General features: G+C 28.7%; 2 protein-coding genes across 2 annotated transcripts; both read left to right on the forward strand.

Annotated features, from left to right (window-relative positions):
• The first annotated feature begins 1,298 nt into the window (after positions 1–1,298).
• On the forward strand, positions 1,299–4,342 carry LOC127249012 (transmembrane emp24 domain-containing protein p24beta3). The gene is made up of 4 exons (XM_051271603.1): positions 1,299–1,652; positions 2,986–3,172; positions 3,252–3,359; positions 3,942–4,342. The coding sequence occupies exons 1-4, from the start codon at positions 1,422–1,424 to the stop codon at positions 4,073–4,075; spliced, it is 660 nt and encodes a 219-aa protein (XP_051127560.1). The 5' UTR covers positions 1,299–1,421; the 3' UTR covers positions 4,076–4,342.
• Positions 4,343–7,332: 2,990 nt separating this feature from the next.
• On the forward strand, positions 7,333–10,887 carry LOC127249395 (stem-specific protein TSJT1-like). Its single transcript, XM_051272166.1, has 4 exons — positions 7,333–7,629; positions 8,822–9,062; positions 9,166–9,286; positions 10,383–10,887. The coding sequence occupies exons 1-4, from the start codon at positions 7,424–7,426 to the stop codon at positions 10,571–10,573; spliced, it is 759 nt and encodes a 252-aa protein (XP_051128123.1). The 5' UTR covers positions 7,333–7,423; the 3' UTR covers positions 10,574–10,887.
• The last annotated feature ends 3,135 nt before the right edge of the window (positions 10,888–14,022 follow it).

Raw genomic sequence — 14,022 nt, forward strand, 5'->3', positions numbered from 1 at the left:
TTTATAATTTAATAATATATATACACTAAAGGTAATAATTATTTAGATAACGAAGATTAGTTATTAATAATTAAAATAAATTTAAAATATGTACTTAAATATTTTTAATATTATATCTCAATAAAATATATATATATAATATGACTATCATTTTGTAAATAATAAAATTTTATATAATATAAATAAATAAAAATATATTTATTACTTTATTATTACCCCTAAATTAGTTCTATTTAAAAATAGGAAGTTTTAAAGATAAATAAAAGTACTTATTAATTGAAGAGAGATATATAAATAAAGTGGTTTTGAATGATTTACGTTTGAGGTTATAAATTTAATTAAATTGATTTATATTTATTAATGGTGTGTTTGTTTGGGAGATTGGATTTTAAATTTACTATTCATTCTATTTTTTTCTCCCAAAAACATCAAATTAAACACCTATTTTTTTTATTTTTTATATTATACTAAAAATCAATTTTACATTCAAAATATCGTATCTAACACTTATTTATACCACATCATACAATTATTCAAATTCAATATTCAAATCCAAACCCCCAAACAAACACACCATAAGAGTGTGCTTATTTAAGGTTTGGATTTTGAATTGAAATTTGAATAGTAAAAAAATTGAATTTGAATAATTGTATGATATAAATAAGTATTAATGTGATGTTTTAAATGTAAAATTGATTTTTACTATAATACTTCATCCGTTCCAAAACAATAGTTCCATTTTGTCATTTTGTATGTCCCAAAACAATAGTTTTTTTTAAGTAACTCCCTACATTTTACAAAATTATTTTCACTTTTTCACAATAATTACATAAATAAGAGCATTTTGGTCTTTTAAAAATATTTTTATATCTACTATCAATATAATATTATTATTCTTTAATTTTCGTGTCTATCCCAAATATTCCCTTTATTTTGGGACAAAATGAGTATAAAAAAAAATAAGTATTTAATTTAATATTTTTGTATAAAAAAATTTGTAGGAATAATATAAATTCTTCTAAATCTTTTAAATAAAATATCGATAAATTTATTAAAAATAAAAAAAAATTATCTTCTGTGGGACCGGGAAAAAAAATATGATGTTGATTTCAATTATGAAATAAATATAAAATTGTTTTTTATATAAATTTCGATAAAAGGAAAAAGAAACATTTATTCATTAAAAATATTTTTCTAGAAGGAAAGTTAATAGAAGTAATTAATGAAGTGTTGGGCTTTTTCCCTAATTTGAACTGCAGAGTATATTTTATTTTTCATATGTATGTATGTCTTGGATTGTCCAACCATTTTTTGTCTTCACCTCGGCTCGAGATTCAAACCCTAGCCAATATCGAAGGAGACCATCATCCCACTCACACTCACTTCAGCAGGAATTCCAATCGAATACGTAGATCCACCTCATGGAGCGGAGGGGAAGAGCCACCGGGTGTGGCGGAGCGGCGGCCTATGCTCTGTTGGCGCTCCTCGTTCTGACCTCGGTGAGCCGTGTTTCGGCGCTGTCGGTGACGGTGCACGAGGTCGAGTGCATATACGAATATGTGTTGTACGAAGGCGACACCGTCTCCGGGAATTTCGTCGTCGTTGATCATGATATATTCTGGAGCTCCGATCATCCTGGCATCGACTTCACGGTATTGTTTAAATTTTTGATTGATTGTTTATTTGCATGCTCTTGTTGTGGTGTCGCGATCTGTGCGATTGATTAGTGTGGTGTTGGATCTAGGTATTGTAATTATTGCCGGAGAATTCGAATTTTTTTTGCATTTTCGCAAGTTTGTATTGATTGAGGTGCCTGGATTGAGAGCATCTTTTGTGATTAAATGGAATTAGGGCTTGATGTCCACTGCCAGTGTTCGTTTCAGTAATTGGATGATTCCTTTCTCTATGCATTTTCAATTTTCTCTTTTGGTTGGCTTCTATTGATTTTTAAGAACTTTAACTGTAACTGTTGATCACTGTCTTGTAATATGTTAATTGATGTAATTGAGCTGTTATCACTTTCAATTGCAGTGTTATTTCTTAACTATCGATTCAAGTGATCGAGTAGTCTAAGGATTACGAAGAAACTGTCTTGAAAATCTATGCTATTCGAGTACATGGTTCTGAATTTGAAATTATATACAAGGGATTGATGCATATTGCTCAGGCGATTGGAAATTTTTAAAATGAAATGTAAAATATGGGCACCCCTGTCGGCATGGAAGCAATTACACAATTTCCTTCTGCTAAAATTTCTACATTTGAAAATTACGGCGATATTTTTTTTATTGATGTAGGTTTATGAGACTTGTGTTAATTACATCCCCCTTTATTGCTCATTTGCTTGTAAATTCATGTACTAGTCAGTCAATCTGTATTGTGTGATAACTGTTAGTATTCTTGGTATTTGATTTTTGTGGGGGAATTGTTGATTTTGCATTCACGAATGAAGATTGCTTGAAGACTAAAGTGTGAACAAGATTTCGGGTGTAGAGAAATCATGTGTGTTCAACTCACGGATTGTTTGCAATTATCTTTACCGACAAATGAAACTTTGAAAGTGTTTTTTCTCAGTCTGTGTGCGTGAATGCTTTTGTCTTAATTGTGAGCTTGCAAAGAAAATATCGAATCTTTTTGAGCAAAATGTGACGGCTGTTGCGTAGGTTCACATTATTCCGACTTTGATATCCATGTTAATGTGAAAACGGCATTTTCCCCTCTAAAGTATGCATAGTTATTTACCCTTTTATAGCTTAAAACACATTGACTCGCAATTCTAGACATTGCCATTGACCTGACTTGTTTTTGCACTTGCAATATTGTGTTATAAGCTAAATTACGTGAAGTTCATATTACAAGTGTAGGATGAAAATGTTGGATTTGTGTTGTTGATGTCCAATCCGATCCTTCTATTTCTAACATTGTCTTCAAATTGGTTTCTCAATGTGATCTATGTTTACAACAATCCATTTTGTCTTGGTTTAGGTGACATCTCCAGCCGGCAATGTTGTGAACACTTTGAAAGGGACGTCAGGGGACAAATTTGATTTTAAGGCCCCTAGAAGTGGAATGTATAAATTCTGTTTCCACAATCCATATTCCACACCCGAAACTGTCTCGTTCCACATTCACATCGGACACATTCCTACAGAACATGACGTCGCGAAAGATGGTTTGTGTGATCTCATTTTTTTTTTCTTTTAATTCCATACATTTACCATCTCTTGACCTTACCCTTTTTTTCCCGGCAGAACATTTGGATCCCATCAATGTTAAAATCGCCGAACTGAGGGAGGCGCTAGAATCTGTCATTGCCGAGCAGAAGTACTTGAAAGCACGAGATGCTCGCCATCGCCACAGTAAATTTCTTATTTCACCCAATCTCTTCTTACAGTGTACAAAATTATACGTGTTTTTGTTGTGCAATGACTATTAGAGCTAACAATGGGTCGATTCGTGTCGGGTTGAATACTTTAAACGGGTTAAATAACTCAATCTTAATCCGATCCGTTTATTATCGTTTCGGATTCGTATTGACCTGTATACATGATCAAGTTGAAATCCTTGATTCAAAGTCAATTATTTTTTGTCATATTGTCCTGTTATGCTAGTTTTTGTTGGTTCCAGTACAATGTGTATAATAAATTATGTTGAATTATTTAAAATTGAATTTAGTTTAAATTGATATGTGGGTTAATTATTAAATTATAATTATTTTACATATATAATAATATATTAATTACTATTAATATATTATAATTGGATTGTCACGTCAAATTCGAATTGAGAGCCTCAACTCTAACCTCACCAATTTATTATCGTGTTGGGTTCATGTCAAACCGTATATAGAATCAGGTTGAAATCGTTGATCCGAATCCAATTATTTCGTGTCGTGCCGTGTCGGTTTTTTACAGCTCTAATGATTATACACTTATACGCAGCAAACGAGAGCACTAGGAGGCGCGTCATATTCTACACGGTCGGAGAATATATCCTGCTGGCCCTCGTCAGCGGGCTTCAGGTCGTCTACATTCGTCGGCTATTCAGCAAATCGGTCGCGTACAACCGCGTTTGACGACGAGACTCGGGTTTTCTTGGTAAGTTTCTTCTCCTCCCTTTTAACTCACTTGGCTTTTTTCTCATTGATTTGTTTAGTTGTAGAGTGAGAAGGGGTTGAAAAATAACCAAATGAGTTCATTTAGAAGAGCCATTGATAGTTTTTTGTATAATCAGATTAGATCATTTTGGATATATAGCTGAAATAGTCAGTTTCTTGTTGAATATTTCAGTACCTCTTTGATGGTTTATTTAATATGATGGTTCCACGTTTACATTTTCCTTAGCTTGTGTTATTTATTTATTTTTATTATGTTGGATAGTTGCTATTTTTTCAATTGTACTTTAGATAAGGAAGGCCCGTGCTACACATGAAGAATCAACGAAAGTTTGTTATCATTTCAAAATATATTATTATAGAAATTTTTATTAATTTGATATTTATTTTCAAATATTTTAATAAGTTTAAGAATAATAAATTTTTTATAGAAATAGTAGTAATTAAATAAATAACAAATTTTTACCTTCAATATTTGGAATAAAATATGTAATAATAATGTTAAAATAACAATTTAATTTATTATGAATAACATCAATTAAAAAAATATATAAAAATTATATATATTTTTTGGATGTGTTTAGAACTTATTGATTATAATAAATAGTAAGTTGATATATTTTTATTTCTAAATTAAAAATATTGTTTATGTAACATTAGTTTGTTTGATGTTTGTTTAAATAAAAACATTGATACTTTTTTACATAAAAATAGAATACAATACATATCAATAAATTAAATATCCATAAAAAAAAAAAAAACACTCAAATTTTTCTATAATAAAATATAATATGAAAATAAAAATATTATTTATATACATAATAAGAATTTTTGCTTTTACAACTTAATTATAAAATCAATTCTCCAACAATATGATAATTTAATTACAATACTTTGATAATAAAATTGTAACTCTCCCATAAAAAAAATATAATAAAAATAATGTATAACTTAATATAAATTATAATAAATTGCGAATAAAAATTTGAATTAAATTTAAATATTTCTATGCATAATAAAATAATTTTTATATATTACAAATAAAAAAAATCATCAAACCCTATAGTAACCACGTACATTTATCTTTTTTTTTTTTCTTCTTCCCGTTTCTTCCTTTTTACTCTGCATGCTACAACCAGTTGTGAAAGCAAATTACTATGAGAACAAAGTAAATACAAAATTGCAAATCACTATGAAAACAAATTAAATACAAAATAAAAGAAAAACACACCAAAAAAAACAAAGAAAAATCTAAAAAATTTATACTATATATATAAGAAACTATAATCAATAAAAAAAAAAGTATCAGAATATTTCTAAAAAATTGAGAAAAAAAATATGAAAAAAAAATAAGAAAAAATATTTAAAAAATAGAAAGAAAATTTACAAAAAAATAAAAAATAAAAAATGCGATTACGCTCAATTAAAAACTCATTTAAAACCATACTTTAAGAAAATGGTCAAATCACCTCATTTATAAAAATTAAATATACTATTGAAACAGATATACAAATTAATACATAAATAAATATATTTAATTTTAATTTCATTAAAAAAATTAATTATATATCATAAAAATAGTTAATTATAAAACTAATTTGTGAAAATAATAATAAATTGTATCTTTACTTTAAAAAAAAAAATTAAATAAAAAATAAATAAATATAACAAAAATATAAAGTGAAAATTGAAAAAAAAAATCTAAATAAAGAAAGTTAAATATAATAAAAATATAAAGTAAAAAATAGCAAAAAATAAAATCGAGCGAATAATCTCAAAAAAAAAAAAATCTAAATCCAAAAAATTAAATATAATAAAAAAAAAAAGTAGAAAAGTATAAGTATTGTTAAACTATGAAAAAAAATAACACATATTTAAAATTAAAAGAAAAAAAAATTAAGTACACATAATATTCTTATTTCTTCCATTGTCATCTTCTGCATATCATCTTTTGCATATGCTCCTCTTTATCCCATTTTCTTCTTCATCTTATATATATTTTAATAATGAGCAATAAAAACTGTATCATCCCACCTCTACTGTCCATTTTTTTTTAATCGTCACCCCTCTATCACTTATATTAAATAATAAAAACTGTAATTCTGTGTAATTCTGCATAGTTCTGTAAAATTGTAAAAAAATTAAAATAAAAAAACCCAAAAAATTTTAAAATTCTAAGATTGCAAAATTGCATAAATTTACAAAATGTGGAGTACACCTTTTGAGCTGTTTTATATATATATATATATGATATGATATGATATGATATGATATGATATGATGAGTATATATTTTATAGTTGTGTATAATTAGTATATATTTTATAGTTGTATTATGTAATAAGTTGTCCCGTAAGAGATACCACGAGGTAATGGGTTCAAACCCTACATTGGGTATAAATTAGTATCAATTATTAATTGCGATGATTTATTTTTTGGATATTGATTTAAATTTTTTTATGTAATATTTTAACTTAATATTATATAAAAATAAATAATATATTTTTATTAAAAACTGTCCTGACAAATTATATTGATCTTGATTTAAAATATATATATATAAACTCTATTTTGGAGATAGTTTTAGGTTATGATATTTTAACTATAAAACAAGTGTAAAAGGATTGGTTGGCTGAAAAAGACACGTTAGTCCTCGTCTATCGGATAGTGTTATATGGCTATCGACACATACGACTTGCATAATTAAATTATTATAAGTATAAGACAAGTGTTTGATTTAATATACACTATGAATTTTTTATTTTTATTATTATTATTATTATTTTAAATTAATACAAATATTATGCTAATACATATTCATGTCCATGTCGGCACTGTTCTTTTATATTTAATAGTTTTAAATTCATAAATAAAATGTGTTTGTATTTGCTTTTTCATTTTTGGTTATTTTTAAATTTTGTGTCTATCACATTACATTTAAATAAATATTTTAAATCAAAGAATATACTTTTTAATTTAAAATATTTCAAAGTAATATAATAAAAAAAAAAAAACCCAGACAAAACACCCTTTTTTAGATCCAATTTACTCTTAAATGGATAAACCAATCATTAAGGACAATGAAGATATGATAACACACAAAATGAATTTACAAAACTACCCCCACCATCCACCGCACACGCTTGGGGGCACATCCGTCAATTCACATCGTACAGTCTTCTCCTACAGTTGCATAAATGTTCTCTGATCCCCTAATTCAGGACTTTTTCTTCATCTTCCTCCTCTGTCCTTTTCCCGAATTCAACTCAGAGACGAAATCATCTTCTCACAGAAGCTACGGAGAGCGAAAATGCTGGCGTTTCTTCACAAATCGGTGGCGAAAACTCCCGAGGCATTGCTGCAGAACCCGCAGGCTGACTCGTCGGTTTCTGCTCTCAAGGATCGATCCTTGATCGGTCATTTCTCGTCCGTTCGCCCTGGCGCTGTGACGATCGACCTCGCTTCTGCTGGCTTCATTGCGTACACTTCTGACAAGCAGAATCCTCTTCTTCCTAGGTATTCGCGATCCTCTTTTTTGTTGTTTTTGTTCGTGGTTTTGTTTTTAGGTTTTTTTTTCATTTTGTGGAGATTTGTTTGGCTTGATCTGATCGGTTATTTGTTTTTTGGATTCTTGAATCGGCGGTAAATTCGTTTCTGTCTGTGCTTTTTTTTTTTTTTTAATTGCTTCATTGACTTTTGAATTGTGTAGCTTTGGATCTTTCGTTTCTTGAAACAGAGGAAATTTAAAAGTTCGATTGTAGTGTTTGCACGTGGATGAAGACCTTTTCTTATTGTTCCTCCTTTAGGTGTAATTTTACGCAATCGAGAACTGATATTTCTTTTTTTTGCATATACGGTTTATTCGTTGAGTTAATTATTGGTTATTTTTGTACGGAATCGCTGTTCAAGGATTGTGTGATTCACCAACATCTGGTTTAAGTTATTTTAAATTAAAAAATTGTTTGGTTTATTCTATTGTTACTAATATTGTAATGCTCTCTTTTGTCCTAATCTGATTGTCTTGTGTTCTTGGGAATGGAAAATGATATCATGTCTCGAACTGTCTTAGGTAGGTTCTAAGTCTATTCAAGTTTTTGAAGTAATTGCATTATGTGTCTTTGTTTGGTCTCGATTTGAGTTTGGGATTTTGATCTAAGTTTTTTGTTTAAATAGTATTTTGATATCATTTTTTGTGAAAAGGAAACAATTTATTTTTATTGGAAACCGTAAGGGCTAAAATAGTATTGACTATTGAGCAAACCCGCGCCTTTGTATTTCTTCAGCTAATCTTTGATAACGATTGAACGACAATTAATTGGGAACATGTGATTCTGATGATAATTAGTTGGGAACATGTGATTCTTGAACATATGTTAGAATATGTCTCTGGTGTATGTTTTCGTTATGGTAAAACCAGAGGCAAACAAATCGGCATTGCTTGTAGGCATACCCTGATAGCATACCTCGTTGTAAATAATTGATGTAGGCATTTTATTCCCAAGGTCTGTGTTCTTCTGTCCATGTTTTGGTTCGAAATATTTATTCTTTATCTTGGAAAGGGCTACTATTAATTTGTTGACCTAGTGCACTATTTTCTGTTTCCATATGCCTCAGTTTTTCCGTAATGATATGTTGGGTGACTGTTACATTTTTCTCCTATGTTTTATTAATCTAATTTTCGATTTTCCCGATCCCTCCCTCGAACCAGGCTTTTTGCAGTCGTTGATGACATATTCTGCCTATTTGAAGGCCACATTGAAAACGTTGCACATCTTAAGCAACAGTATGGCCTAAACAAGACAGCAAATGAGGTGATTATTGTTATTGAGGCTTATAGGACTTTAAGGGACAGAGGTCCTTATCCTGCTGAACAAGTTGTGAGGGACATTCAAGGGAAGTTTGCATTCATCCTGTATGATGGTACTTCAAAAGCCGTGTTTCTTGCATCTGTGAGTATTCATTATTTCCCACTCAGTTCTTCTTGTATCTTATTCTAGCTTGTCATTATAATTAAGAACTTAGAACTAATGCACATTGATATTGGTAAAAAAGGATGCCGATGCAAGCGTGCCTTTGTTTTGGGGAGCTAATGCCGAAGGTCACCTTGTTGTTTCCGATGACAGCGAACTTGTGAAGCAAGGTTGCAGCAAGTCTTTTGCTCAATTCCCTAAAGGTATGTCTTCTTTGTTTTTGTGAAGCTTATATGACGCCATTCTCTTGTTAGGCTTGCCTTCTTTCTTCTTATAAAATTTTATACTCTTTCCGTCTAGAATCAATCTATCTATTTTGTTATTTTGATCATTTACTAATCCTGACGAATATTGAAAAGATATCCAGTACCTATTAGTACAACAATGCCATCAACATAATTTATCTACCATAATGATTATGGTGCTGACGGGGCCAAATTAGTACTATTGATTTTCTCAATCAAAATATATAAAATGATGAGATAGCACATGCTTATGTTTTTATTTAATACAACACATATTGTCTTAAATAAAAGCATATAAGTGTGCTATATTAATATACTTTTTGTTTTGTTGAAATTAATTGTAGTATGTGTTGTGTGATTATATCATGTGCGGTCAATTTATATATTATATTGCTTTTGTTATATATTAATATAATTCATATGTTGTTGTCTGTCTCTATATTTATGTGTTGTCAGTTATTTGATACATTTCACTATAAGAAAATTACATTTTTTTAAACCAATTTTTTTTGTCTCTAATAAATTCAATTTTTTCATTACTAAGGACATTAGGGACGGAATTAAAGACACATACGTCCCTAAATTCCGTTACAAATCTATTGGTTTTTTTTTTTTTTTTTTTTTGTAGTGTTTGTTTTATATTAATGTAATTCATGTATATGTTTGTTCTTGTATTGTGTTCCTTCAAGAATATACCGAATTCTATACCTCAGTACAATAACCGCCACCTTTAACTACATTACATTATAAAGCATTCCTAGGGTAAAATTGCACATAATTTATCCTTTGGTTGTACTAGGTCGGTATAATAATAAATTTATGATATTTTAAAATCTATGGCATGATGAATGATCGTAGTTAATTTATGATTATGTTGTTGCCATTCATTACGAGTAGAATCCACAATAATTTTTCGCCCAATCTTTCATAGTTTTCAGAAGTCATCTGCAGTGGTTTCGGGAAAAACTTCTCTTTCTCCACTGTAACCGAGATATTAGAGGAATAAATGTTACTAGGCGACATTAAAGTATGTTTTTATTTTATTTTTCTTCAGGATGCTTCTTCACATCCTCTGGAGGTCTGCGAAGCTACGAGCATCCAGTGAATGAGCTGAAGGCCGTCCCGAGAGTGGACAGCTCCGGGGAGGTCTGCGGCTTGACATTCAAAGTGGATCAAGATTCTCGGAAAGACAAAACCGGGATGCCAAGAGTCGGGAGTGATGCGAATTGGTCTCAGCACTACTGAAGCTAAAATCGAAGGCTCGACTTTTATCAGGTAACAAAGCTTGCATTTGTTCGTTCTGTTTGGGTCGAGCTTTTATTTAAAATATCATCATCAATCGTGTTCTTGCTGGGTTGGTTTTCTTGATCTTGATCTTGTTCTTGGCTGCATTGTTACCGAGTTTTATGTATCTATCTATGGCTTTCTTTTTTTTGTTTTTATATGCCTGTAAACAAGAAAGATGATCTTTCATGTTTATGTGTCCTAACATATGAACCAATTATTGCAATGGGGCTTGACTTATTTTACCTGGAAATAACAACCTGGATTATCGAACATTTTGGTAGTAACTTTATGTCATTACCATTATCCTTTATTTATTTTTGTTCTTCTAAATTTTTTAATAATGCGGGAATTTAATTTTTTTAGTACGCTCTAAATAAACTTAATAATACTGTTTCAATCTAATGTACCAACTTATTTTTAGTAGATTAAAAGATAATACTGCATCGGTCAGCCTCTAGGGTCTCGTATATTTTTGGCGTATGAAAAATGTTGTGCAAATCAAGAGAAAAAGCAAAATTATTGTTTTATAATACTATTATAACGATATTTGTGCATAAAATTGTATAGTATAAGTATGCAAAAGAGCAGGAAAAGATAATTTAATTATTAATGATTGAGATTAATTTCAGTATGGCTGAATTTGAATTTTAGTTTTGATATTTTTGTCTTTATATTTTGAAAAATGTATGAATAGATTTTGGATAAATTAAATGTGACTGTTAACATATTTTTGTGTCAGTGAAATAGTAAAGAATATAAATTAAGAAATATGTATATATATATATATATATATTTTTGCTATAAATAAAAATCACATATAAAAAATAACATAAATTTTGAAGACGAAATAAATATTTTCTTGGAAAAAATATAGAACCGTTTTATTTATTGCATGTTTGCATGAAAAATTATGTAAACAAATGACAATTAAAAACCATACACTACAGATAATCATTTATGGAAATAAGCATAAATAGATTTCTAATATAACTTTTTATGAGTAAAATAAATAAAAATAGATAAGATTGACAGCTTCATTTTTTAATTATCTATGAATATCATGTAAAATTTATTATACAAATCCCGAAAAAAATAAAAAAATTATTCTTGTGATCTACCGATTTGAGATCCCTAATAATAATAATAATAATATGATAATTCCTATATATATTAATTTTATGTTTATCCGATAATCACTACAAAAAAAAATAGTATATTTGTAACGGAACGTAATTTTATCCCCAATTTCGTCACTTGCAGTGAATTGTTAATTATCTCATATTTTTCTTCTCAAATCTTATCCAACCAAATTTATTTTTGTCAAATTCTAACAAACTAAATCTATCTATTTACCCTCAAATAAATTCATAATCAAACCTACAACCCCATTTTATAAATAGCCTCCAATGAAAGTTTGGTAAATATTCATAAGAAAAAGGAGAAGAAAGAAACAAGAAAGGGTAGGAAAAAATTCAAGATTCAAAATCAACTCGACGGGAGAACTGATGGGATAAAAAAATATTCGCGAAATATAACTCATCATAAAAAGTAGGTGGATATAGAAATTTAGATCAATTTATGCATGCGTCGTATAATTCATATACTTATATTTTGTGCGTCGAATTAGGCATAACAATCCGAATCCGGATAAAATCCATTCAATTGTTTGCGAAACTTTGATCACTCTTGATTATTTGTGACTACTAATTAATTGATTATAATAATATATACAAAAAAAGAAAGAAAGTATTAATTGTAAAATATGCGTAGCTTAAAAATATTATTTTGAATATCATGTTACATGATATTGTTAATGTTTCTATCGTTCAACTACTCGATACATTGCAGTCCTAAATAGTTTTTGTTTAAGTGTTTAGACATAGTCATCTGAGGACGAAACCTCTTCTAATGATAACAATGTGCGCACTTTCGGATAACGGCTACGGTTCCCACCACGTCATTAAAAAAAATTGTGAGATTCTTAATAATAATAATTACTTCCTATAAAAAAAAAATTATATTTTATCTGATGATTGTTAGTTATTTCATTATTTATAAAATTTTATTCAATTAAATCTATTTTTTTGAAATCCTAACCAACTAAATTTATCCATTTGCCTCAAAATCACATTAAATTCATAACCAAACTCACAACTTACTTTATAAATAGCCTCGAATGAACATTTGATAAATATTCCTAGTAATAATAATTATAAAAAAAAAAAAAAAAAAAAAAAAAAAAACAAGAAGGGGCAGAGAAAATCCAAGATTAACTCGATAGGAGACCTAAGGGAATAATAATATATTTGCGAAATACTTCAACAAGGTACAACATTTGCTTTTAGCACGGATTTTTAGGTGGATAGTATTAAATAGGATAATTTAAAAATCAGGTGATGTGATGGAGAGAGATATATTTTATTTTTTTATTTGGATGACGTGAGGGAATAAAGTGTTTTGGAAATATTGTAGGGTGTTTTGGAAATATTGTAGGGTGTTTTGAACATAGCAAAAAAAAATGTTGCAAGGTGTTTGAAATAGAGGGAATACTATTTATAATAAGGGCAGATGAATATAGAAATATTATCTCAAAATATTAATTGAAATAAAATAATATTCAATTTTCGATAATCTATTAAGATATTAATAGATTTGAATGCGATAAAATTTTAAGTCAAATTTAGATTTGGAGTATAAGCTGAAGTAAAGAGACACACCACAACTTCTATCTCCTCTGATTTTTCTCCACGCAATTGCAATTTTATTTCCTTTTATTTTATTTACTTGCTTTCTTGTTTTGTTTCTTTACTTTTCTTTCTAGTTTTCTTTAATCCTCTGCTTATTTCTCTTACTTTCTTAAATTTTATTGTCATCTTCTTTCTACTTCCTTATTTTCTTTCCATTTTTTCTCCTTTCTTAATTGATTATTTTTGCGAACACGATTTCGGATCCTTTATGGAGAAAGCTGAAAAATCCACCCGATTTTTGGTTAGCTCGTTCAGATGGGTTGTCCAAAAATATTTTAAATGAAACAAAGAGATTAGATCAATTTATAATTTCGTGACATGTTTGGTATAATAATTTATGTTAGTACGTAGATAAAAAAAATTATATGAGTATAAATCAATTTATGCATGCGACATGATTAGTAATTATATCTTATGCGTTGAATTAAGCAAAAGAATTCATGATAGAAAAGAGAAATATGGCTAAAAATCATTCAATTATTTGCAAAACTTTGATGCATACGTGATTATTTGTGGCTACGAATTAATTGATTGTAAGAATATATGCAAAGAAATTTTCATAATATGTGCAAAGTATGTGTAGCTTATTTCAAGAACATGTTACATTTCTATTGTTCACCTACTAGGCACATTATGCTCATTAATAATTTCTGCATGATT

The sequence above is a fragment of the Andrographis paniculata genome, unplaced genomic scaffold, assembly GCF_009805555.1.
Source record: "Andrographis paniculata isolate CXL003 unplaced genomic scaffold, ASM980555v1 Contig35END, whole genome shotgun sequence".
Taxonomy (NCBI): domain Eukaryota; kingdom Viridiplantae; phylum Streptophyta; class Magnoliopsida; order Lamiales; family Acanthaceae; genus Andrographis; species Andrographis paniculata.